At 35.6% G+C, this 24,909-nt stretch overlaps 1 protein-coding gene across 1 annotated transcript in view; it reads left to right on the forward strand.

Moving 5' to 3' along the window:
• Positions 1–24,150, forward strand: part of LOC131227266 (subtilisin-like protease SBT1.8) — a 44,428-nt gene extending 20,278 nt beyond the window's left edge. The window contains exons 2-3 of the mRNA XM_058223034.1: positions 16,436–17,238; positions 23,919–24,150. Of these exons, the coding sequence (XP_058079017.1) occupies positions 16,436–17,238; positions 23,919–24,150 (1,035 nt within the window). The remainder of the gene's footprint in view (positions 1–16,435; positions 17,239–23,918) is intronic.
• The last annotated feature ends 759 nt before the right edge of the window (positions 24,151–24,909 follow it).

Genomic DNA, 24,909 nt, shown 5'->3' on the forward strand with positions numbered 1-24,909 from the left:
CTAGTTATTGGACAAAGGGTAAGTATGGTTGTCTTGTATGTGGTCCCAACATAAATTCTTTGCGACTCCAATATAGAAAGAAATATGTTTATATGGGCCACAGACGATGGTTGCCAATGTCAGAACAGGCTAGGAAGGACACAAGTGCTGGCACGTTCAACAAGAAGGTGGAGATACGACGTCAACCGATCCGTAGATTGAGGTTAAAAGACAAACCGTGAACTTGAATATGCAGTGGGGGAAGACTGGGAAGAGTAATATAAGGGGTATTGATGGAGGCCGATAAGAGCTAGCGGATGATGTTGAATCACCATGGTTCTTCAAACGGTCTATATTATTTGATCTGGAGTATTGGAAAGATATTCCTGTGCGTCACAACCTTGATGTCATGCATATTGAGAAAAATATATGTGAAATCCTTGTTGCCTTGATGTTAAACACGCCTGGCAAAACCAAGGATGATGCTAATGCACACAGGGACCTGAAACAATTGGGAATTAAGAAGCGTTTATGGCTGAAAAAGAATAATGACAAGGTTATTCAGAAACAAGGTCCTTTTTGTCTAAGAAAAGAAGAGAAAAACCTTTTCATCCAAACTTTGCATGAGTTGCTGTTTCGATCGGTTTTAGTACGAATTGAAGGACCATCGTAAAGGAAGATTGCATGGATTTAAAGGGAATGAAGTCTCATTCTTACCATGTGTTGATGCAACATCTGCTCCCGGTTCTCATTCAGCATGCATTCAGGGATAGAAAGGTCATTCGTCATATAATTACAAGCTTTTGCACCTTCTTTAATGCCTTGTGCTCGACAACCGTAGACCTTCAAACACTCCTTACTCTCGAGAGGGGTATGGCTATGATGTTATGTCAGCTTGAGACTATATGCCCGCCATTGATATTTGTCATTATGATGCATTTGTCGATCCATTTGGCTTACGAGGCTCGCATATGTGGTCTTGTATACTATCGATGGATGTATCCATTCGAAAGGTACACTGTGAGCTTAATAAGAATAAATCGGCTTAACATCTACATTTGCATGTATATATAATGTATCATTAACTTTGTCAGTTCATAAAGACATTCAAGGCCTATGTCCATAACAAAACACGACCTGAGGGTTGTATTGCAGAGCAATACATCTAAGAGGAGACAGTTATATTCGCAACCAATATAAAGGAAAACAGAAGACAACCTACTGGAAAAGCTGGAAAAATGGTTTAACAGAGTCATTCCAGACTACGTAAGTTGGAAGATATCGTTGATAATGACCCTAATGATGACAATGTTAGTCCAGAGGTTCGGGTTAAAGTGTTATCCTAACGTATCGAATACGAACAAGCTTGTCAAGAATGCACATGTATAGTTCATCAAACAATACATTATATGATATCGTGTGTATGATATCTATGTTGTAATTTTCCACATGTATTTTGCTTGAAATCCATGTTTATGCATGATTCTCATGCATCGACATGGATTTGGGCCAAAAAGATCGAAATAAAAATTTGAGAAAACATGAGAAATTTTCTTTTATAAAGTAAGTATTTGGGGCCAAGTGGTTATGTATTTGATCCATTAAATTTGCTCAAAATTAATGGAGCAGACCTGGATGTGGGTCAGAGCTATCCGGATGAGTGGGGGTCCTTGGAAGGTGGGAACCGTTATGACCATGATGAAGCTCCATTTTCTATGGACAAGATTGGAGTGGCCTGGCCATTTGGACAGCCGTGTTTATGTATTTGCTTGAAAGTAATGGAGCCCACATGTGCGTCGGAGCTATTCGGATGAGCGGGGTCCGTAGAAGATGGGAACTGCTGTTATGACCATAATGAAGCTGTCCATTTCCTATGGATAGCATTGGAAGGGCCTGGCCATTTGCACTGGTGGCCGTGTTTATATCTGTATTTGCAGGGACCATACCCTTAACCTAAACAAAACCTATAACCGAAATCATAACCAATTCTCAATTCCCAAAACCTATAGCTTATAACCTAAACCTAAACATAAACCTTAACCTATTCTCAATTCCCTAAACCTATAACTTATAACCTAAACCTAAACCTAAACCTAAACCTATAACATTAACCTAAACCAAAACCTAAGACCTAAAACCTTAACCTATAACCTAAACCTCAACCTTAAACTTAACCTAAACCTCGACCTTAACCTTAACCTAAACCTAAACTTTAACCTATAACCGATAACCTAAACCTAAACCTAAAACCTAAATGTATTCTCAAATCCCTAAACCTAAACCTACACCTAATCCTAATCTCAACTCCCTAACCTAAACATATACCTAAACTTGAAAACCCAAACATAAACCCGATCCCGAACCCGAATTCCTAAACCTAAACTGTTCACTCCCCAAGTATAGGGTTGTGATGTAGTAATAAACTCGGTGAGACCGAGGTCGAATCTACGGGAACTGAAACCTGTACGTAATCTAAAACTAACTAGAACTAAAATTAGACTAAGATATGATCTAAACCAAATAGAATTTCAGAAATAATTGTGGAATAATTATCTAAAACTTTAAACAATCCAAGGAAGAAAACTAGGGATTCGGAGGATCCACTTGTAGAGATCGGGGAGATCTTATGCCTGCTTGAAATCATGGAAATTGACTAGACTTCCTTTGATATAGTTTTCAAGGGGTGGGGTTGTGTTGAGGGTCAAATATTGCATATCAGACCCCATTTATTACCTGGATTTATGAGCATGACTCTGTTTAACGCCCGGTTTTAATTATGTTTTGTTACAGGATGCAATCAGGAGCTTAAACTGAAATTGGGTATTAAAAGCGTGGATTCGGCACTCCGATGTCACAAAAGTAGGGGACGGACTCCTGGGGATTGGGATCAACGATTTTACACAGCCGAGATCTGAAAAAAATCGAGAAACTGAAGCTCAAGTGGCCCGAAAGTCAGCCAGAATACAAGATCATAGGTTTCTCACCACCCGTTTGTCCCGAAATTTCATACACGACCTGAAGAACATAAATTAACCGTACATGCAGAATTTCGGCCGTTGTATCCTGGTGGAAGTGGCCTAATGGATAGATCATCCCTCGGAATCATGATTCTGGGCCCACCTGCTGTTTGGATCTGCTTCATCTCCGGTCTCCACGGTCTAAATGATGTGACAGAATGGATGGACGGAGCGGATTTCATATATACATCATGATGGACCCCATAAGGAGCATGCGAGTGCATAGACGGTGCACTCCTGTGGTGCACCGAATTCCTACAAAAGGGTCAGCCACCGCTGACCCGCGTCCTCTTCAAAAACGCAACAGCGTTTTCGCTGTCGTCCACCGGTCCTCCTCAGTGGGGCCCACTCGACACCTGGAGTGATGATCCGAACCATCCATTGTATCAAGAGGGTGGGCGTGAACATCGCCTAGGTGGCGTAATCTCGGAAGATAATGGAGAGTGGATTTCAGCTGTTAAAACGGATGATTAACGGTGACTTGAAAGATAACGTGGGTCACATGGAATTTAATCCAAAAGTAGTGCTTCCCACCTGATTTTTCGAGTAGAACGCAGTGGACGGCTCGGATTTTTCAAAAAGACAGTGAAATGGGGCCCACCATCGTCACAGCGTCAATGACGCTACCCTGTTTTCGCAACCGGAAGCCGTCCGGTTTTTACGGCGGATTGTACGCCCTAGTCCGCGGTCGGACAGCTGATCTGAACCGTTCATCATGTAGGTGGGCCAGAAAGCTCCCAGAGGACGTTGTCCTTTTGGAAGGAAAGCAAAGAAGAAGAAGAGGAGAAGACTCCGAGTTTGGCTGCTGTGCGTGAAGACGTCTCCGCAACCAACTCGTCCGCAGACTCCGGCCTTTCGCACGGACCTCCTGCTCTACATACAGGAGTCTCCAGCTTCTGTAGCCGAGTCCTGCCAGGACTCCACAGCAGGGAGGTGAGAAGAAAGATAAAAGGAGAGGTCTCGGTTTGGGTTGAAGGGCAGGAGAAAAAAAGGTTGGAACGGGATCAGCTTGTAGAGATCAGGGAGATCTTATGCCTGCTTTAGAAATCATGGAAATTGACTAGACTTCCTTTGATATAGTTTTCAAGGGGTGAAAGGTATATGAATTAGAATGGATTCCATCACCAAACCATGCCCAAGAGACAAAGTCAACAACAGAATTAAACTAATTACCAACCAATCAGCTGATTATGAAGGTTATGAAGGGTACCGACATCCAACCATGCCCAGGAGACGATGGCGAACAACAGGGCTTCCTGATATCATAATCAAAATAAGGAACAAGAAATACTCAAAGCCATTGCAAACCCATTGTAATTTCACAACAGGCCATTAAAAACTAACAATACTTCCATAATAAAATTAAATAAAAAAATCCCTTAATCTAAACAAAAGGCACACGCATACAATCTCCCATCATTCTACAAGCTTCACCTCTTAGCCCTAGCTAAGAGGTTTTAGCCTGACATGGATGGACTAAACAAAACAAATGATAATAGAGAAAAGAAAGAAAAGAACGAGAAGGGAAAAAAACAGCTTAAAAAACTTCACATCCTCCTTTCCTGTCTTCTCTATTTCTTCTCTGTTTCTTCTCTCAAACCCAACCTCTTGCTCACGTCCACCTGCCTCCAGCCACACAGCTTCCCTCCTTCTTTTCTTCCTCGTTTTCCTCCTCCTCAACCCAAACCGAGACCTCTCCTTTTATCTTTCTTCTCACCTCCCTGGTGTGGAGTCCTGGCAGGACTCGGCTGCAGAAGCTGGAGACTCCTGTATGTAGAGCAGGAGGTCCGTGCGAAAGGCCGGAGTCCGCGGACGAGTTGGTTGCGGAGACGTCTTCACGCACAGCAGCCAAACTCGGAGTCTTCTCCTCTTCTTCTTCTTTGCTTTCCTTCCAAAAGGACAACGTCCTCTGGGAGCTTTCTGGCCCACCTACATGATGAACGGTTCAGATCAGCTGTCCGACCGCGCCCAAGGGCGTACAATCCAGACGGCTTCCGGTTGCGAAAACAGGGTAGCGTCATTGACGCTGTGACGATGGTGGGCCCCATTTCACTGTCTTTTTGAATAATCCGATCCTTCCACTGCGTTATACTCGAAAAATCAGGTGGGAAGCACTACTTTTGGATTAAATTCCATGTGACCCACGTTATCTTTCAAGTCACCGTTAATCATCCGTTTTAACAGCTGAAATCCACTCTCCATTATCTTCCGAGATTACGCCACCTAGGCGATGTTCACGCCCACCCTCTTGATACAATGGACGGTTCGGATCATCACTCCAGGTGTCGAGTGGGCCCCACTGAGGAGGACCGGTAGACGACAGCGAAAACGCTGTTGCGTTTTTGAAGAGGATGCGGGTCAGCGGTGACTGACCCTTTTGTAGGAATTCGGTGCACCACAGGAGTGCACCGTCTATGCACTCGCATGCTCCTTATGGGGTCCATCATGATGTATATATGAAATCCACTCCGTCCATCCATTCTGTCACATCATTTAGACCGTGGAGACCGGAGATGAAGCAGATCCAAACAGCAGGTGGGCCCAGAATCATGATTCCAAGGGATGATCTATCCATTAGGCCACTTCCACCAGGATACAACGGCCGAAATTCTGCATGTACGGTTAATTTATGTTCTTCAGGTCGTGTATGAAATTTCGGGACAAACGGGTGGTGAGAAACCTATGATCTTGTGGCTGACTTTCGGGCCACTTGAGCTTCAGTTTCTCGATTTTTTCGGATCTCGGCTGTGTAAAATCGTCGATCCCAATCCCCAGGAGTCCGTCCCCTGCTTTTGTGACATCGGAGTGCCGAATCCACGCTTTTAATACCCAATTTCAGTTTAAGCTCCTGATTGCATCCTGCAACAAAACATAATTAAAACCGGGCGTTAAACAGAGTCATGCTCATAAATCCAGGTAATAAATGGGGTTTGATAACCCGATTTCCTAAACATAAACCTTAACCTATTCTCAATTCCCTAAGCTTATAGCTTATAACCTTAACCTAAACCTAAACCTAAACCTTAACCTATACCTATAACCTTAACATAAACCAAAATCTATGACCTAAAACCTTAACCTATAACCTAAACCTAAACCTAAACCTAAACCTAAACCTTAACCTATACCTAAAACCTAAAACCAAAACCTAAACCGAAATGTATTCTGAAATCCTTAAACCTAAACCTATACCTAATCCTAATCTCAACTCCCTAACCTAAACTTGAAAACCCAAACATAAACCCGATCCCGAACCTTGACCCGATTTTAAAAATCTAAACCTTAACCTTAACCTATTCTCAATTCCCAAAACCTATAGCTTATAGCCTAAACCTAAACCTAAACCTTAACCTATACCTATAACCTTAACCTAAACCAAAACCTATGACCTAAAACCTTAACCTATAACCTAAACCTAAACCTAAACCTAAACCTAAACCTTAACCTAAACCTATAACCTTAACCTATAACCTAAAACCTAAACCTAAACCTAAAACCTAAATGTATTATCAAATCCCTAAGCCTAAACCTATACTTAATCCTAATCTCAACTCCCTAACCTAAACCTAAACCTAAACTTGAAAACCAAAACATAAACCCGATCCCGAACCCGAACCCGATTTCCTAAACCTAAACCTTAACCTATTCTCAATTCCCTAAACCTATAGCTTATAACCTAAACCTAAACCTTAACCTAAACCTAAACCTAAACCTTAACCTATACCTATAACCTTAACCTAAACCAAAACCTATGACCTAAAACCTTAACCTATAACCTAAACCTAAACCTTAACCTAAACCTATAACCTTAACCTATAACCTAAAACCTAAACCTAAACCTAAAACCTAAATGTATTCTCAAATCCCTAAACCTAAACCTACACCTAATCCTAATCTCAACTCCCTAACCTAAACCTATACCTAAACTTGAAAACCCAAACATAAACCCGATCCCGAACCCGAACCCGATTTCCTAAACCTAAACCTTAACCTATTCTCAATTCCCTAAACCACCAAAACTTGATTGCTTGCCTCCAAGTGCAGAGGTTCATAAGTAATATCCCGTGAATACAGGGTCGATCCCACAGGGAGATGAATTGCGAGAAGAAAAAAAATCAAATACAAAACAAACTAAGTAATAAAAATTAATATGATGATTTGATTTTGGAATTTTTGAATGGATATAATTCAACTGAATAAAATAACACCTAAGCTTTAAAGTTCCACACATAGGTTAATGTTCCAAAATCATGATGACTTGGATAACACAACTAGGATCTGAGCACTATGGTCAGCCTAATCAGAAAATAAAACAGTTTAAATATTTTAATAAATGATATAAAAGATTAGAAAATAATGGATTTGCACCATTGACATATATTCTCAAGCGCCAGTGATTTTAAGTATTCAATATCTATAGGATAATGAATATCAAAGAAATATAACAGGTTGAGAACATCTCCTATCTAGGAAATCTGATTGATCTAGGGTAAGCCTATCCATCAATGTGGATCTCATATGATGGAAACATATGGATCTCACAAGAGGATAAAAAAACAAAACCTAAATAATAGATAACATGCATACACCATTCTTCTCATTATTAAAACAATCAATCATCATAACTTTAAAAAATTATTAAACCCATGTGCTTCCCTTCTAACTTGGGCTAGAAGCAACTTAGAAAAACATAATTAAATTGCAGAAAAAAAAAACAACAAGAAAGAAAAAAAATGTAAATAGAAAAGATCTATAAAAAAAATAACTTATAAAGCTTTAATAAAACTAAAAACTCTTTAAAAACCCTAAATTTTGCTTTGGGATGCCTTGAATAATGTTTAGGAATGCCCTAGGAAGCCCTATTTATAAGTAGGGAACTCCAATTTTCGTATAAAGTTGAAAAACCCTAGAAACCGTCTAAAATATACGTATTTTTTCAAAATAGACTTCTCGCTGCATAGTTCGTTTAAAACAGACTTCCTGCTGCGTAGTTTTCCAAAATAAACTTCACAGCTTTAGAATACACTTTTTCAGGACGATTTCAGGATTCTTCACTTCAAATCTTCAATTCTCTTCATTCCTCACTTGGTTTTCTTGGATCTTTAACATGTGAATTCTTCAATCTTGGTCTCCTAAGATCCATCCCTTGCCTTGGTGATTTTTTAGCATCAAATTCTTACTTTTTAGCACCATTTTTCAATCCAAGCTCTTAAATTCACCTTGCAACACATACATGAGTAAATTAGAACATTAAGCTGATTCATGTTCATAAAACCAAGATGTAAATGGGCAAAATTATGCAATATTTGAGTCTCAACACACCCCCCAACCAGCATTTTGCTAGTCCCGAGCAAAATAAGCGAAGAAAAATAAAAATAAAAATAAAAATTAATTTTAGAAACAAAATTAAAACAAAAAAAAATTATAACTACACCACTTTCATAGGTAATCTCGATTGCATTTAGCATATGCAACAAGCCTTTAAACCCCTAGGTTTCCCCTAGTGGACGAGTTATAGTCTCGTGAGGGTTTACAGAAATGTTACCCACAAACATTGAAAACATGAAAAACAGTTCAACACTCAGAAATTTATACAATTATGCCTTCATTCATCATATGAATTCCAAAACAAAACAATACTTACCCTAAGTCTGAAGTTAGTTAGAATCTCAATTTCCTAATCCATTACATCCTTGAGTTCAAAGACCTAATCAAAATTTAGAATAGTTATGATCCAATATACTTAGGTGCTCCATGACACTAGTCTAACTTTGAGAAATATGCATGTTCCCTATCCTAACTCCTTTCAATCATCCCAAGAATATGAAATCTCTAGTTATCTCATTTCCTTCATGACATTTCTTCTTTTATCATCATATCCTCATTATTATAAACCACCCTTAGATGAAGATTCCCACCGGGTTTGCTTCATAACCTAAGGTATCGTACTTGTAATGGTAACAGTAACAGATACTTAGGTATCCTTACTCCGGATTACTGACATGATTGTTATACTCATTGCATTCATGCTCTATAATATTTTTTTTTCATCACTTTTTTTCTTCAATATTATTTGTTTTAAACATATGTCAATGGTACTAGTTTATTCAACCTTGTTTGAATCAAAATTTGGTATTCTAGTTTACATTTCATATTCATCACTTAGTTAGCTAGGGTATATTGTGAATTTAGTACATTAAATTACAAATCGCTTTAAACTAGTGATTAGATAATCAAACTCAAGTCTATAATTTTTAGTTATCAGAATTCTGACTACTATTAACCTAGACTAAGTATTAACTTTGCCTTTGAAATTTACATAATATCATGTTCACATTCTTGTATATAAAAAAAATTATTTTGAAAATTTTTCCATAAACTTAAAAAAAAAAAAAAAAAACTTAAACCAACTAAAACCTAAAAATAATAAAAATATAATAAAATAAACTGAAACCTAAAAAAAAAAAAAACCTTCACATGGATGACTATCCACACCCCCCAACCTAAAATCTACATTGTCCCCAATGTAATGATAATGTAATACAGAAAATAATAAAAATAAAAGAAAGGGTGGATAGTACCTGCCATAAAAAACTCACCTGCTATGTGACACTAAAAATAATTCAATATGATACAAATCCTACACAAATGCTCCGTCAGACTAGGAGCATCAATTTGAATATTCTAGCTCATGAAGAGGGACAGACTTCTCTCCCAAATGAAAGTTTTCCACATAAGGCTTCAATCTCTGACCATTAACCTTGTACACATTGCCATTACGTGGATTCTCAATTTCAACAGCCCCATGAGTATAAACATTCTTCACAATGAAGGGATCTGTCCATCTTGATCTTAACTTTTATGGAAAGAACTGGAGATGGAAATTATACAATAGGACCTTTTACTAAGGTTCAAAATTCTTCCTCAGGATGTTTTTGTCATGAAAAGCTTTGGTCCTCTCTTTGTAGATTTTAAAATTTTCATAGGAGTCTCTCCTCAGCTCCTCTAATTCATTCAACTCTAATTTCCTTTGTCCACTTGCTTGATCCATATCAAAGTTTAATTTCTTTATTGCCCAATAGGCTCTATGTTCCAATTCCACAGGCAAGTGGCAAGCCTTCCCATACACCAATCTGTATGGAGACATTCCAATCGGGGTCTTATAAGCAGTCCTATAAGCCCATAAAGCGTCGGATAGTCTAAGGGACCAATCCTTCCTATCTGGCCTTATAGTTTTCTCTAAAATGTGTTTGATTTCCTGATTAGAAATCTCAGCTTGCCCACTCGTTTGTGGGTGGTATGGGGTGCTCACTTTATGCTTGATGCCATATTTCTTCATCAAAGCCTCAAATGTCCTATTGCAAAAGTGAGACCCGTCATCACTAATGATGGCCTTTGGAGTTCCAAATCTAGCAAAAATATTTTCCTTGAGGAATCGTATGACCACTTTGTTGTCATTGGTCCTACTTGGAACTGCCTCAATCCACTTTGAAACATAGTCCACACCAACCAATATATAAAGAAAACCAAAAAAAGATGGAAATGGACCCATAAAATTAATACCCCAATAATAAAAAATCTCCAATGGTAAAATTGGGGATAAAGACATCATGTTATGTCGGGACACTCTTCCTAACCTTTGACATCTATCACAAGCAACACAGAAAGCATGGGTGTCTTTAAACATGGTGGGCCAGTAAAAACCACACTGCAGGATTTTTGCAGTGATTTTCTTAGCAGAAAAATGGCCACCACATGCTACTATTTCTTATAACCTAAACATAAACCTCAACCTTAACCTAAAACCTAAAACCTAAACCTAAACCTAGAACCTAAAAGTATTCTCAAATCCCTAAACCTAAACCCACATCTAATCTTAATCTCAACTCTCTAACCTAAACCTAAACCTAAACTTGAAAACCCAAACCTAAACCCGATCTCGAACCCGAACCCGATTTCCTAAACCTAAACCTTAACCTATTCTCAATTCCCTAAACCTATATCTTATAACCTAAACCTAAACCTAAACCTAAACCTAAACCTTAACCTAAACCTAAACCTTAACCTATACCTATAACCTTAACATAAACCAAAACCTATGACCTAAAATCTTAACCTCAACCTTAACCTAAACCTATAACCTTAACCTAAAACCTATAACCTAAACCTAAACCTAAAACTTAAATGTATTCTCAGATCCCTAAACCTAAACCTACACCTAATCCTAATCTCAACTCTTTAACCTAAACTTAAACCTAAACTTGAAAACCCAAACATAAACCCAGTCCCGAACCTGAACTCGATTTCTTAAACCTAAACCTTAACCTATAGCCTAAACCTTAACCTATAACCTATAACCTAAACCTATAACCTATAACCTAAACTCAATTCCCTAAACCTTAACCTATAACCTAAACCTAAACCTAAACCTAAACCTAAACGTAAAACCTAAATCTAAACCTAAAATGTAAATGTATTCTCAAATCCCTAAACTTACAACTGGAGTCACAAACGCAAATAAGAAGAATCTTTCGGCGATTTCACAACCCACCTGGTGAGTACCCAAGTTTGTATTTGGGTCATGTTATTTACAACATCTGAATTTCTTCCAGCCATACTTGCAACTTGAATTATTTCATGGGTTTTGGGATCTGAAATTTAGCAAATGTCTAACCATTTTTAAAAGAACACTACCACAGAAAATTTCTATATCAGCAGTGTCTTAATGCTTGGTTTTGCCCCATTTTCATCTACATATCATTCCTGGGGCAACTAATAGAAAATCCGAACGGTTCTATACCGGCAAAGTAAGCATACATTAAGTTTCTTCCTGTCCTATGCAGGGCTTTGACAAACTGAAAGAGACAGTTGAGAAGTGGGAGGGCATAACAAAGGCACCGGCATGATTTAATCTAAAGCTTTTTGCTGACAAAGACACATATGAAGCCATGGATGAACTTGCAAAGTTGCAGAACAAGACTGCTCACCAGCTGGCCATGGAAGTCATCCGCAACTGAAATGAAAGTGTTTCTCTTGCCTTGCTTCAATCTGAGGCAGCTCATATGAGGCCAGAGAATGGTTCTTGGTTCACCATTGCTGAATGGTCTTGTAACTCTTCACCATTAGTAATTACTTCAATCTGAGGCAGCTCATATGTGATTGTAATTAAATGAATGAATGATTATGGGAGTGTAATTGATTCATTATTGAATGAATGATTGTAATTGAATGAATGAATGATTATGCAGGTGGTAATTGAATGAATGAATGATTGTAATTGAATGAATGAATGATTTTGAAGGTGGTAATTGAATGAATGAATGATTATGTAGGTGGTAATTGAATGAATGAATGAATGATTATAAAATTTTATTTAATGTAGGCTATAACTACGGATATTAACCATAGCTGTTATAAAATTCGGGATATTGCTACGGATCCAACACTACTACTACTTTTGGCTACCAATAATATCCGTATCTGTAGGTTTTTTGGCTACAGAAAAATTTGGTACGGATTGTATCCATAGTTATTTTAACCTATTGTACGGATTAGATCCGTAGCCATAGGTTTTAGACCTATTGTTTCGGGACCTACAACGACGGTCGTGCCACAGACCTGCTACGGATTGAATCCGTGGATTGAACATATAGTTTCCTTAGGTGTATAAGTTTGGTCATTAGATAATTTGTTGATGGTAAAACAAAATAGTTCATCACATAAACTTATATTCTTATATGAATACCAATACCAAATGTTCAGATCTAGCCTCCAATGAGAATAGAATATAGCTTAAGAATCTCATTGATCTAATAATCATCTTTGAATTCAAACTACTAATAATTTTCTTTTTAACCATTTATTTGATGTCTACTAATTTGATCATTAAAACATGAAATATGTTTAATTTCAGACACCTTGTTTCAAAGACCTACACATCAACGTAAAACATGTGCATATTGATCCATAACATTCAACATATAGTTTCCTTAGTGCAAATCTTTAATTTCATTTCAACCCATTTATCAAATACATATTGACTAAATTTAGATTCTATGCATTAAGTGGTTTATGCATTCGAGTAACCAAGAGTTAAGAAAAATCTTTCGTAGGAACTATCATATGAATTGACTGGATCTAATGGGTGTTTTAGGTTGGCACATGATCGAATAGAAATAACATTTCTTCCACCTTTCTAAGTAGGTAATATTATTTACAAAGTATTGTGAACGATGCCAAAAGTGAATGTAACTTGTCTCATAAATTATGCATGCGTATTCGTCACCCTATTAACAACTTTATGTTTAAGAACAATAATATGAACTGTTTATATATAGAAAAACAACGATAAGTGTGTTACATAGTTAAGTGATATGTGTCGATAGTCCGTCTATTATTGAGCCCAATATTATATAATATCACTTTATACATAATAAAATGTAAGTCAGAATTAACATTGAATTAATGCACATTCACTACTAGTCCACTTGAGAAACTCAAGTCACCATTTGCTTCATGGTAAGTGAAACTCAAGAGAGACAAGCATTCATAAAATGTGAGTTATCAAGTACTTAATATTCATAAAAGTAATACATATGCAAGATTTAGACCTTTCATTTATTGGGCCTGCAAAAGGTAATATTTTAAAAATACACCAGCCTAATCATCCCACATGGGCCAATATAATATTTGTATGGATCTATAACTTTGGAACATTGTAGTGCATATAAGTACATAACCCCCATAATTTCAAATCTTTATAAATGAGATGTTTTCCACATATGTACAATTTCTAAGTATCTATATATCAAGTGTCATATATTGTCTAATGTTTCATATTATAATAGGAAGACTATATTTTGTACATGTGACACATGGATACAAGATTCAAACATATCAATCATAAATCAACATAGGATAGATCAAAGGCCACAAGATACATGCAATGATACAAAATAAATAATGTGCGTTATATATAGCACAGTGATAAGTGAGCTCATGGCTTGATACACTTAGTCATTGATCTGATTAAGTTCAATATAGCATACTCATTTATTCCTTGTGTGCACTCATTATCATAAAGGTTATTCATACCAATGGTTGGTCCACATTACAACTTAATTTTTAGGTCACTATAAATACAAAGGACCTAGTAATGAACTACTCATGTTACAAACATGTGTGCAGTATGCTTTAGTGTATAACCGTGTATTTTACTGCATTTGTAAAGATTAACATCAATATAAATATTCATTCTATGTGCATCAATCACACAAAAATCAACTCCTTAACATGCACTTGATCAAAATGATATATTATATTTGTTCTAGCACCAGTGATATAGTAGGCCCCATTTTTTCACAATTCAGACTATGCACTCTTGTGCTACCCACCATTAGTCACCATCAAATATCTTCCCAAAATCTCCTATCATAAAGTAGACAGTAAACCATCCACTTGCAATCTATAAGTTGGACATATAAGATTGTCCAATGAGAGAATAATTTAGCGATACACATTATATATGGTCTGACATATTAATTGAATAGTCTTGATCATCAAAATTAGGCCTCAATTAAATTATCTAAATATATATATTATTTTTAAACTAAAATGGTTATAACTTCCTCCCTTCTCCATCTTCTTTCAATTGCTAACAGCTGATGGTAACCGTTGCCAATGCATAAATGATTTCATTTGCACCCAACATATCTTCTTCATCTTTCCATTGTCCTCTTTGCACCACATCCACCATTATTATTAGAGATTGAAATGAGTTCATAATTGGAGATGTAATGTATTGGCCACAACCTGATTCGAACGTTGGATCACGCCATGTATAGAACTTTTGGAGGAACATAGGATTGGCAAAAGACGTTGTGCTCAAAATAGTAGATAATTGCAAATGGGGCAGCGGATTAAGATCTTGTAAATCATATTCAACAACTTCCATACCACAACATGATTATTCAAACCATTCATCTAATAATTCCCACCATAAACAAGACATATCAATATTTATGATACTGTAGATCACACTATGCCCTAAAAGAGTTAAAAACTACAGGCTGAAAAGAACTTTCAAATGCAATTTCACATGAAAGTTGTGCATGCTGAGGATATTTGATCAGTCAGATTTTTTCTTTGTGTGTTACACCCCTTTGGATTTGAGTCATTTTCATCTATTTATTTATTTAATGGTTCCCACCATTTATGTTTTAAAGATTCTCTGTGAAAGTGGCTCTCCTTTGTTTATGCATGTATGGTAGTTGAAAAAGTTTCTGATACTTGTGTCCCACCCTAATATCCTAGTTTTAAATACATCCCGGATCAATCCTCATTATACACAGATGGTGAATATTAGTGGATACCTAATTGGTATGGCACCATATATGACTTGATCTTATTGTGTGTGATAGACTGCCATTGTCAGTGACAAAAACATAAAAACAATCAATAGGCTATAACACTAGTGCATAACTTTAAGCCTTTTAGATAATTTGCACAGGTGGTCCAAAGAATACGTACAACAAATATGTGTAAATCCTAACCATTGGATGGTATATGAGGGTTCCAAATTATATGGGCCATGACTCACAAATCAAGTTGGTGTGGTTTCCTTTTAAGCTATTCCAACATTCTCAGTCGGTGCATACGTTCACTTTTGTACATGTGGTCCAAAGAACTTACATAACAAGTATCTACAAGATCTTGACCATTAGGTGAGATATGACAACTCTAGATTATATGAGTCATGGCCCACAAATCGGGTTGGTGTGGTTTCATTTTGGGCTATTCCAACCAAATAGATGCAACCGTAATTCTTAAATAGTTTTTCAAACAAATTCGATTTCAAGATTGTTGGGATATGGAGTTTGAAAAACTATTTAAATAAAATAAATTTAAATTGAGAAAAAGAGAAAACTTATCGGTTTATAGAAGTCGAGGCGTGACATGAGTCACTCGGCTTGAAATCGAATTTGCTCCCCTTGGACAGCGTCCCAAGTGCAACAGGTTTCCAGAGCAATCGACCTCCAGGATACAACGACTATGACCCGATCCCAGTGGTGCACTCACTGTATACGGGCTCGAATCACTTTGTAGTCTTAACCCGAACTAGAAAACACTTAAACCGTACTTTTACTATAAAACAAACTTTTTTTTTTTTTTTTTTTGAAACAGATGAGAGGAAGTCTATTTATAGACTTTGTGCAGACACTCTTTCACAAAGGGTTGTGACTATTGGGTTTAAACCTAAGTGGTGCGACCCTTAGGCTTTAAAAGACACAACTTTTCAAAACAAAAATTAAAAGGAAATAACCTTTCAGTGAAAAGACACATCCGTAGGGCACATGCGCACATATGGCCACAGCCATGGTCCGTCCCAACGGATATTTTGAAACACTAAATTATTTTAAAATAATTTAAAATACAACAAGGGCCTCAAGGAAGGGGGCCTCAGCATATCGAAGATCGATGACTATGATTCACCGAGGGACTACGATGAGCATGGGACGCACACAGCATCCACGGCTGCTGGAAGCAGGACGCCTAACGCAGACTACTTTGGCTATGCTAAGGGCACAGCTGTTGGGGTTGCACCCATGGCCCGCCTTGCTATGTACAAGGTCCTATTCTCCACGGACACGTTTGACTCAGCGTCAACCGATATCCTGGCCGGCATGGACCAGGCAATTTCAGACGGTGTGGATCTGATGTCATTGTCATTGGGATTACCAGGATTATTGCCATACGACGAACATGTTATTGCACTGGGAGCCTTTGCAGCGATGGAGAGAGGGATCTTTGTCTCATGTTCGGCTGGAAATAGTGGGCCACAAGCTTACACTATTTACAATGGTGCCCCTTGGATAACCACGGTGGCTGCGGCTACCATTGATAGAGACTATGCAGCTTCGATCACCCTTGGCGATGACATCACAACCGTACAAAGAAAGTCATTCTATCCTGAGAGCACCTACATCTCTGGTGTCCCACTTTACTATGGACATGGAAATACTAGTAAGGAAGTCTGTGATTACTACAGTCTTGATCACAAAGATGTAGCGGGCAAGATCGTCTTTTGTTCGCTCGGGAACATATATTCTCAGAAATTTGAAGTGAATAGGACCGGCGCTGAAGGGGCAATCTTTACCACTGATTCGGCCCAGTACTTGAATCCCCGTAACTTCTTCATGCCGTTCGTTGCGATCAGCATCAAGGATGGAGAGATCATGAAAAGGTAAATAGTGATTATATAGGTAATTATGGGTATCTTAGTTGGTATGAAGATGGGGGAAATCATGTTGTTAGAAAACCCATTGTTTCAGCCTTTGGGCCATGAAAAAAATGAATGGATGTGATAAGATGGCCCACTGATCTTGTACAAAAGCCCAGTAAAATGCAATGGACAAAAAGTAGCTCATTATGATATTCGTAATTGTTAAGAGTATTAAAAAGCTTAAATCTACAACCCTTGAGTGTATGGCTGTCAATGTCCAGGCTCAGTCCAGGCCATATCAAAATTTTGAATAGGCCCAGCCTTATAGAGTTCAAAAATACTAGCTCAAGCCATCCCAGGCCCGGTCCGTTGACAGCATTACTTTGGTCAGCCCAAAATGATGGAGCGGAGTTTGGTAGGCTTGGACCTGCTAAAAGGGTCAAGGGTTATTCTTATATACAACTTAGAAATCCAGAGTGATCAACTTGATGTTTCACTTAGATTGAGTTGACTTGAAGACTTAACCAAGTCTTTATACTTAAATCAGACTGAGTACTTGAGGGAAATGCTAACATCCCTACTTTTATGGGACATCAACAACGTCCTCAAACTTTTTTAAGTGACACATGGTACGACCATTCATCAATTTCAATCATTCATTAGTTCATACCATTGGTGGAATTTGGTGATCTTAACAATCCAGTCAAGATTGAATAGATAAAATGGTTCTGGTGATCATTCCTAAAATGACCATTCAATTGGTCCAATGTGAACTTTTATTATTATTATTATTATTATTTTTATTTTTAAAATGGTTAGCATGCGTGTTGGGCCTGCCAGATCCTAAGGTGGCTTGATTCAAACCTTACTCCTTTAACCCTTGGCAAGAAAATAGATGGTGAGATTGAGAACTAAAGTGGAAGCACTACAAAATTGCAAATTTATGATGAATTTTGTGATGAAAAAAAGGCATGCTTTAATGACGAACTAACTGAAAATGTCCATTGCCTTTTTAATGGAAATTATGGCGGTTATGGAGGGATTTAGCGACGGATCAAGTCTGTTGCTAAAATGAGATTTGCAACAGATTTAGTTCGTTGGGAAGTTGCGACGGATTAGGTCCTGGCAACTTAGAGATTTTTTTGATGGATTTAGGTCCGTCGCAAAATACCACCCAAAAACTAACTTAACATTTATCGATGGATTTTATTGACTTTTGCGAAGGATCATGGTCCTTCATAAATTCACTTTTGGGCTAAACCTCTATATTTTTATTTTGTAGAATTTGGTGGGAAGTTGTATTTTATTGTAGTCTAAGAAGTGATTTTTAATAGAATTGTAGTGGTTTAATTTTATTTGTGTCTAAGATTTTTTTTTTTTTTTTTGCATCAATTAATTGATATCAATTGAGTGGAATTTATTATTATTTGCTTTGAAACTGATATTTAAATGCTTTGCAATATTACATGAAAATTCCCCCTTTACATCCTAAGTATTTTATTAAAAATCAAGATTTTAGAAAATGAAGTTCGAAAAAAATTGAGACAAAAAAAAAATCAATATTTTGACAAATAAGAAACATTTTGAAAAAGAAAATTTAGAACCTTAATAAAAATGATGATTTTGGAAAAAAAAAAAAAAATAGTCGAGAAGTTTTAAAAAACAATTCACAATGTTTGAGAAAAATTGAGATTTTGAAAAGAAAAACTGTGATTTAATACAAAAATAGATTTTGAAAAAAATTAAGAAGTTTGAATAAAGTTGATAATTTTGAAAAAGAAAATAGATTTTGAAAAAAGAAAAGATATTTTGAAAACGAAAATTGAAAAGTTTAAAAGAAAATTGTGATTTTAAATAAGAAGGTTCAAAAGTTTGAAAACAAAGTAACAATGTTTGAGAAAATTTGAGAATTTGAAAAGAATTGATATTTAAAAAATGTTGAAATGTTACAAAAAATAATAAAAATAAATAAATTAACACCTAAAAAAGTGGCACTTTTTTTTTTAAATGATAAGTTTGAAAAATAATTAGACATTGAAAAAAAATAAGATTTTGAAAAAGAATTGTGATTTTGAAAAAATAAAATAAATTTGAGAAGTTTGAAAAAAAAAAAAAAAAAAAATCACATTTTGAAAAGAAATGGAGAAGTTTGAAAAAAAAACTAGAAATTTTGAAAAAAGTGAGATTTAAAAAAAAAAAAAAAAAATGAGATTTTGACAAAAAATTGACATTTTGAAAAATAAAATTGAGAAGTTAAAAAAAAAATGACAATATTTAAAAAAAATCGAGATTTTAAAAAGCCTCGAGATTTCAACAAAAAATTAACATTTTGAAAAATAAAATTAAGAAGTTGAATTTTATTTTTTTTGGACAAGTTTGAATAAAAATTAGATTTTGTTAAAAAGAAATTAAGATTTTGTATTTTGTAAAAATTGTGAAAAGTTTGATTTTTTTTAAAAAAAATAATTTAAAAAAAAAAAAAAAAGAGAGAGATATTTTGATTTTTTTTTTTTTTTTTTTTGAAACTGACATTTTGAAGAAGAAATGGAGATTTGGAAAAAATTTCAAAAAAAATAAATAAATAAAAATTGTATTTTGAAAAATAGTTGAGAAGTTTGAAAGAAATGAGAAGTTTTATAAAATAAATAAATAAAATAAGAAAGTGATTTTCAAAAATAAAAATAAAAAATAGATTTCGGGAAAAAAATTGAGATTTGAAAAAATGAAGTTCGGAAAAAATTGAGATTTTGACAAAAAAATGACATTTTGAAATTTTGATATATATATATATATATATATATATATATATATATATATATATATATATATATATATATATATATATATATATATATGGGAAAAGGTACTATGCGCTCCACCTTATGAGTCCGTCCCATGAGGTCGAGCTATGTGGGCCCCATCGTGATGTGTTTCGAAAATCTACCCCATTGGTCAGATGCACCATTCCATCGTGGCCCTAGGTTTCAAAAATCAAGTCAATCCGTGACTTGTGTGGGCCACACCACATACAGAAGTGGAGAGGGGCCGTGCACCATTAAAACATTTGTAATCATTTTTTGGGCCCACCAAGATGTGGTTTGCAAATCCAACCCATCCATTATGTGTGTCCCACTTGGATGCGGGTTCAAACCAAGTTTCAGATGCATGCAAATTTTAGGTGGGCCCCACCAAGTGTTTTTATATGTTTTAACGGTGTCTTCACATGATTTTAGATGGTATGGCCCAGCTAAGTTCCATATATGGTTGATTTTTGGGACATCCCATAATTTAAAGGGGACCCATCAAATGCACGGTGTTGATGGTCGACACGCATCACAGTGGGGCCCACACAGCTCGACCTCACGGAAGCTTATCGTGAGGTCGAGCGCATAGTGTGTGTATATATATATATATATATATATATATATATATATATATATATATATATATATATATATATATATATATATATATCTTGATTTATTAAAAATTGAGATTTTGAAAAAAAAATTAGGAAGTTTGTATAAAGTTGATAATTTCAATGAAAAATTAGATTTTGAAAAACAATATTGGCATTTTGAAAATGAAAATCGAGAGATTTAAAAATATTGTGATTTTGATAAACAAAGTTCAAAAGTAATTAAAAAAAAAAAAAAAAAAACAATATTTGAGAAATTTCGAGATTTTGAAAGGAATTGATATTTAAAAAGAAATTGAGATGTTGGAAAAAATTGACATTTAAACAAATGGCAATTTGCAAAAAAATTATTTGTTTAAAAAATAATTAGATATTGAAAGAAAATTGAAAAGTTTCATTAAAAAAATGTGATTTTGAAGTTTGAAAGAAATGAGAAGTTTGATAAAAAGAAATTTGAGATTTTATTTTATTTTTTTTAAAAAAAAGAGATTTTAAAAAATTAGTAAGATTAAAAAAATTGACATTAAAAAAAAAGGTACTTTGCAAAAAATTGATTAGTTTGAAAAATAATTTAATATTGAAAAAAATTGAGATTTTTTAAAAAAAATTGAGATTTTGTATTAAAAAAAAATGAATAGTTTCATAAAAACAATGTGATTTTGATGTTTGAAGGAAATGAGAAGTTTGACTTTAAAAAAAAAAACAAAAACAGATTTTGAATAAAAATAGATATTTCGAAAAAAATTGAGATTTTAAAAATAAAAATAAAAATTGAGAATGAAAAAAAAAATGAGATTAAAAAAAAATAGTGAGATTGAAAATAATTGAGAAATGAGTGGACCAAATTTATTGGTGGACATTTATTGGACGGTTTAAAATGAAAAATTACGCTCATTCGGTTAACTAGCTATCAAATTGACTGACATTTATAAGTGGAAAAATTTTGACATTTTGTAATAAATTACTAGGGACATCCATGAATCAGATCCATCTAAAACACTCAAACACTCTTTAAATGGGCATGATCAGTTTCTCTATATATGGATAGAATTTAGACAATTTGATCAATCTAGATTGAAACATAAATAACTTCAGATGTTTAGATTAGATTTTGCTTAAATCTGATGGTTGGATCACAAGATATGGCTCATCATATTGTTGATCAATTTTGTACGCCCAATATCTTTCTTATCTGAAACCCGATTGGGGTGAGTGACCAGTCATATCAAAGCTCTTGACCAGTAGAATAGAGTAAGAAGTTTGAAAGAAATGAGAAGTTTGATAAAAATTGAGATTTTAGATTTTTTTTTTATTTTTTTAATTATTTTTTTATTTTTGAGATTTTGGAAAAAAAAAAATCAAGAAGTTTGAAAAAAATGAGATTTAAACATAAATTGGAGAGATTTTTTTAAAAGAAAATTTCAAAATTTTGAAATGAGTGGACCAAATTTATTGGTGGACATTTATTGGATGTTCGAAAATGAAAAATTACACTAATTCGGTTAACTGTCTATCAGATTGGTTGATGTTTATTCGTCTATCAAATAACATATCAGTTTAAGTGTAATTACAAGAATCACTTATAATGATGAGATTGATCAAATTCTACGATCAGGCCATCCTAATGTTGATATGAACAGTTAGATATATTCGAATGTGCTAATTAGGAAAAAGAACAAAATTCAGCCCATTCTAACCTTAAACCAGTCAATTCCATCCAAAACACTTTTTTAATGGGTACGATCAATTTTTCTAGATCTAGACAGACGTTGGACAACCTGATCGATCTAGATTAAAGAATAAATGACTTCAGATGTTTAGATTAAATTTCACTCAAATATGACTTTTAGAAGAATCTTGGAAGACCATCTCAATGGTAAGACGGCAATGCTGTCACACTTCAATTTTGGCTATTTACTATATATTTAGTTCATTTTGCTATTCAAGCTAACTGAACATTCATACACACCCAAAGTGATATTTAATCCAGTTTCTTATTTAGGCCGATCTTTTGAATTTTGTGAATGGGGTTCTTATTAAAGAATTTTGTAATTTTTTTTTTTATTTTGGGATAACTGCGAGGTACGACAGATTCAAAAAACAAAAAAATTTTAACGATGGACCAAATACATTGCTAATTTCTAAACAAGTTGAAAATCAACAACAAAGGTAAAGTCTGTCACTTCTCCTAATAGTAAGGGACCATATCCGTTTCCAAATTTTATAATGATGAATGATCGGGGTGAGTTTTTCCATAGTTTAGCGATGGGTAAGATCCGTCATTTATTTGTGACAGATCACATCTATTTTTTTATGGTATGGGAAATTGATCTACTAAGCTATCCCTCTACCAAGAGTACTTCTACTGACTAGGATAAGTTCTTGATTTAATGAATGAAAAATAAATTTACTAATTTAATTAGTCATGGTCTTAAGTGGGTCAAAAAAACAAAACAAAACAAAACAGGGTCATTAAACTTTATATGGTCAGGTAGAAAAGTTGTCACATAACACGCCCTAACCAGGCTTCTTCGCCTACTAGGCCTTGAATTTTGAGCCCATTCCTGGCCCACTATGCCAAATCAGCTGATGCTAGGCTTTGTCTGGTAAAGCCCACTGGGCTTTGGATGAGCTCATTCCACCTCACTGTAGGTCTCGTCAATGAGTGCTTCATCAACCCGCCAGTTTTAAAATGCCAGCCTTTTGATTTGCTCCGACCCACCCTTTCTTAGGAACCTTCGACTACAAACATGTACGGACGTGATTATCTATGAGAGGACAGCTTAAAACTAATAAAACCAATGACAACTAATTACAGAGCTAATTGGAGTCCGGTTCCTCCAGTATCTATTGTGAGAAAAGCGTATTCTACAACTACGCTTGTGAGGCACACATCAATACAGGTGGGTCACACCACGGAACAGTAGTTGTGATGGAGATCCCATCTTTTGAACCTTCCAGATTGTGTGTAGCCCCACAGTGTTTTGTATATGCCACCTTTCATTCATAGGCTGCGCCCTACCATGATGAATAGAGATCCCTCGTTGGAAGATCACAAGGACCGATCTTGGGACCATTTCTTTCAGCCGAACGTGGGTCAATCTGGTATCTCTCTTTGTAGCCGCCTATGACAAAACAGACCAACGGTCTATATATCCGAATTGAATAGGACAGGCGCTGAAGGGGCAATCTTTGCCACTGATTTGGCCCAGAACTTGAGTCCCCGTAGCTTCTTCATGCCATTTGTTGCGATCAGCATCAAGGATGGAGAGATCATGAAGAGGTATATCACGAAGGCAGCCCAGCCACCAACAATGGATATCAAGTTCCAGATTACAGTGTTAGGATCCAAGCCAGCGCCTCAGGTAGCCGAATTCTCTTCACGTGGACCCAATATTGTGAGCCCATGGATACTAAACCCCGTAGCCCCAGGAGTCAATATCCTGGCCGCGTGGATTCCCAACCGTGGATTTCAACTGATCCGCAATGATTTTAGGCTGTTATACCAAAAATGAAGCAGATCCAATTATAGGGTGGACCGTATCATAGGAAACAGTGGTGATTTAATTACACCCTACCATTAAAAACTTCTTAGGGTGCACCTTAATGTTTCCGTAGTGTTTGTTTGCCATCCAATCTGTTGATAAGGTCATATAAGACTGGATGAAGGTATAAACAAATATAAACTTTTGTGGCCTGTTAATGGTCAATCACCACTGTTTCGTGTGGTAACGTACACTTGATAATTGGATCTATTTTATTTTTCCAATAATGCTTTAAATTGATCTGAAAAAAATATATAGACAGCATGGATATAGAATAAATACATCAATGTGGGCCTCACTTAAGGATTGCATTGTCTTGGATGATTCTGAGTCTCACCCAATCCGCTCCCAACATTAGCCATGTCACCAATTTATTTATTTATTTTATTATTATTATTATTTTTTATTTTTATTTTTATTTTTTTTTTTTGAAGTTGACATGACCATTCATCAATTTGAATTTTCATACGCTTGTGGTATTGCTAACAAGCTATGGTGGGACATCATGGAGATCTCATGATCTTAACCATCCTATCAATGGATTGAAAAAACATTCAAACTGAATGGGCAAAAAAAATAGGATCATCATTCGAAAAGACCATTCAGTAAGTTGACATCAACGGATCCAATTGTTAGAAAGCTATACACGACAACATTATCATGTGGAAGATTAGGACAAGATTCTTGCTGCCGATACCATCAATCAAAGAAAATCGTGGGGATCAAGAT

Source organism: Magnolia sinica, chromosome 2 (assembly GCF_029962835.1).
Source record: "Magnolia sinica isolate HGM2019 chromosome 2, MsV1, whole genome shotgun sequence".
NCBI classification, from domain to species: Eukaryota; Viridiplantae; Streptophyta; class Magnoliopsida; order Magnoliales; family Magnoliaceae; genus Magnolia; species Magnolia sinica.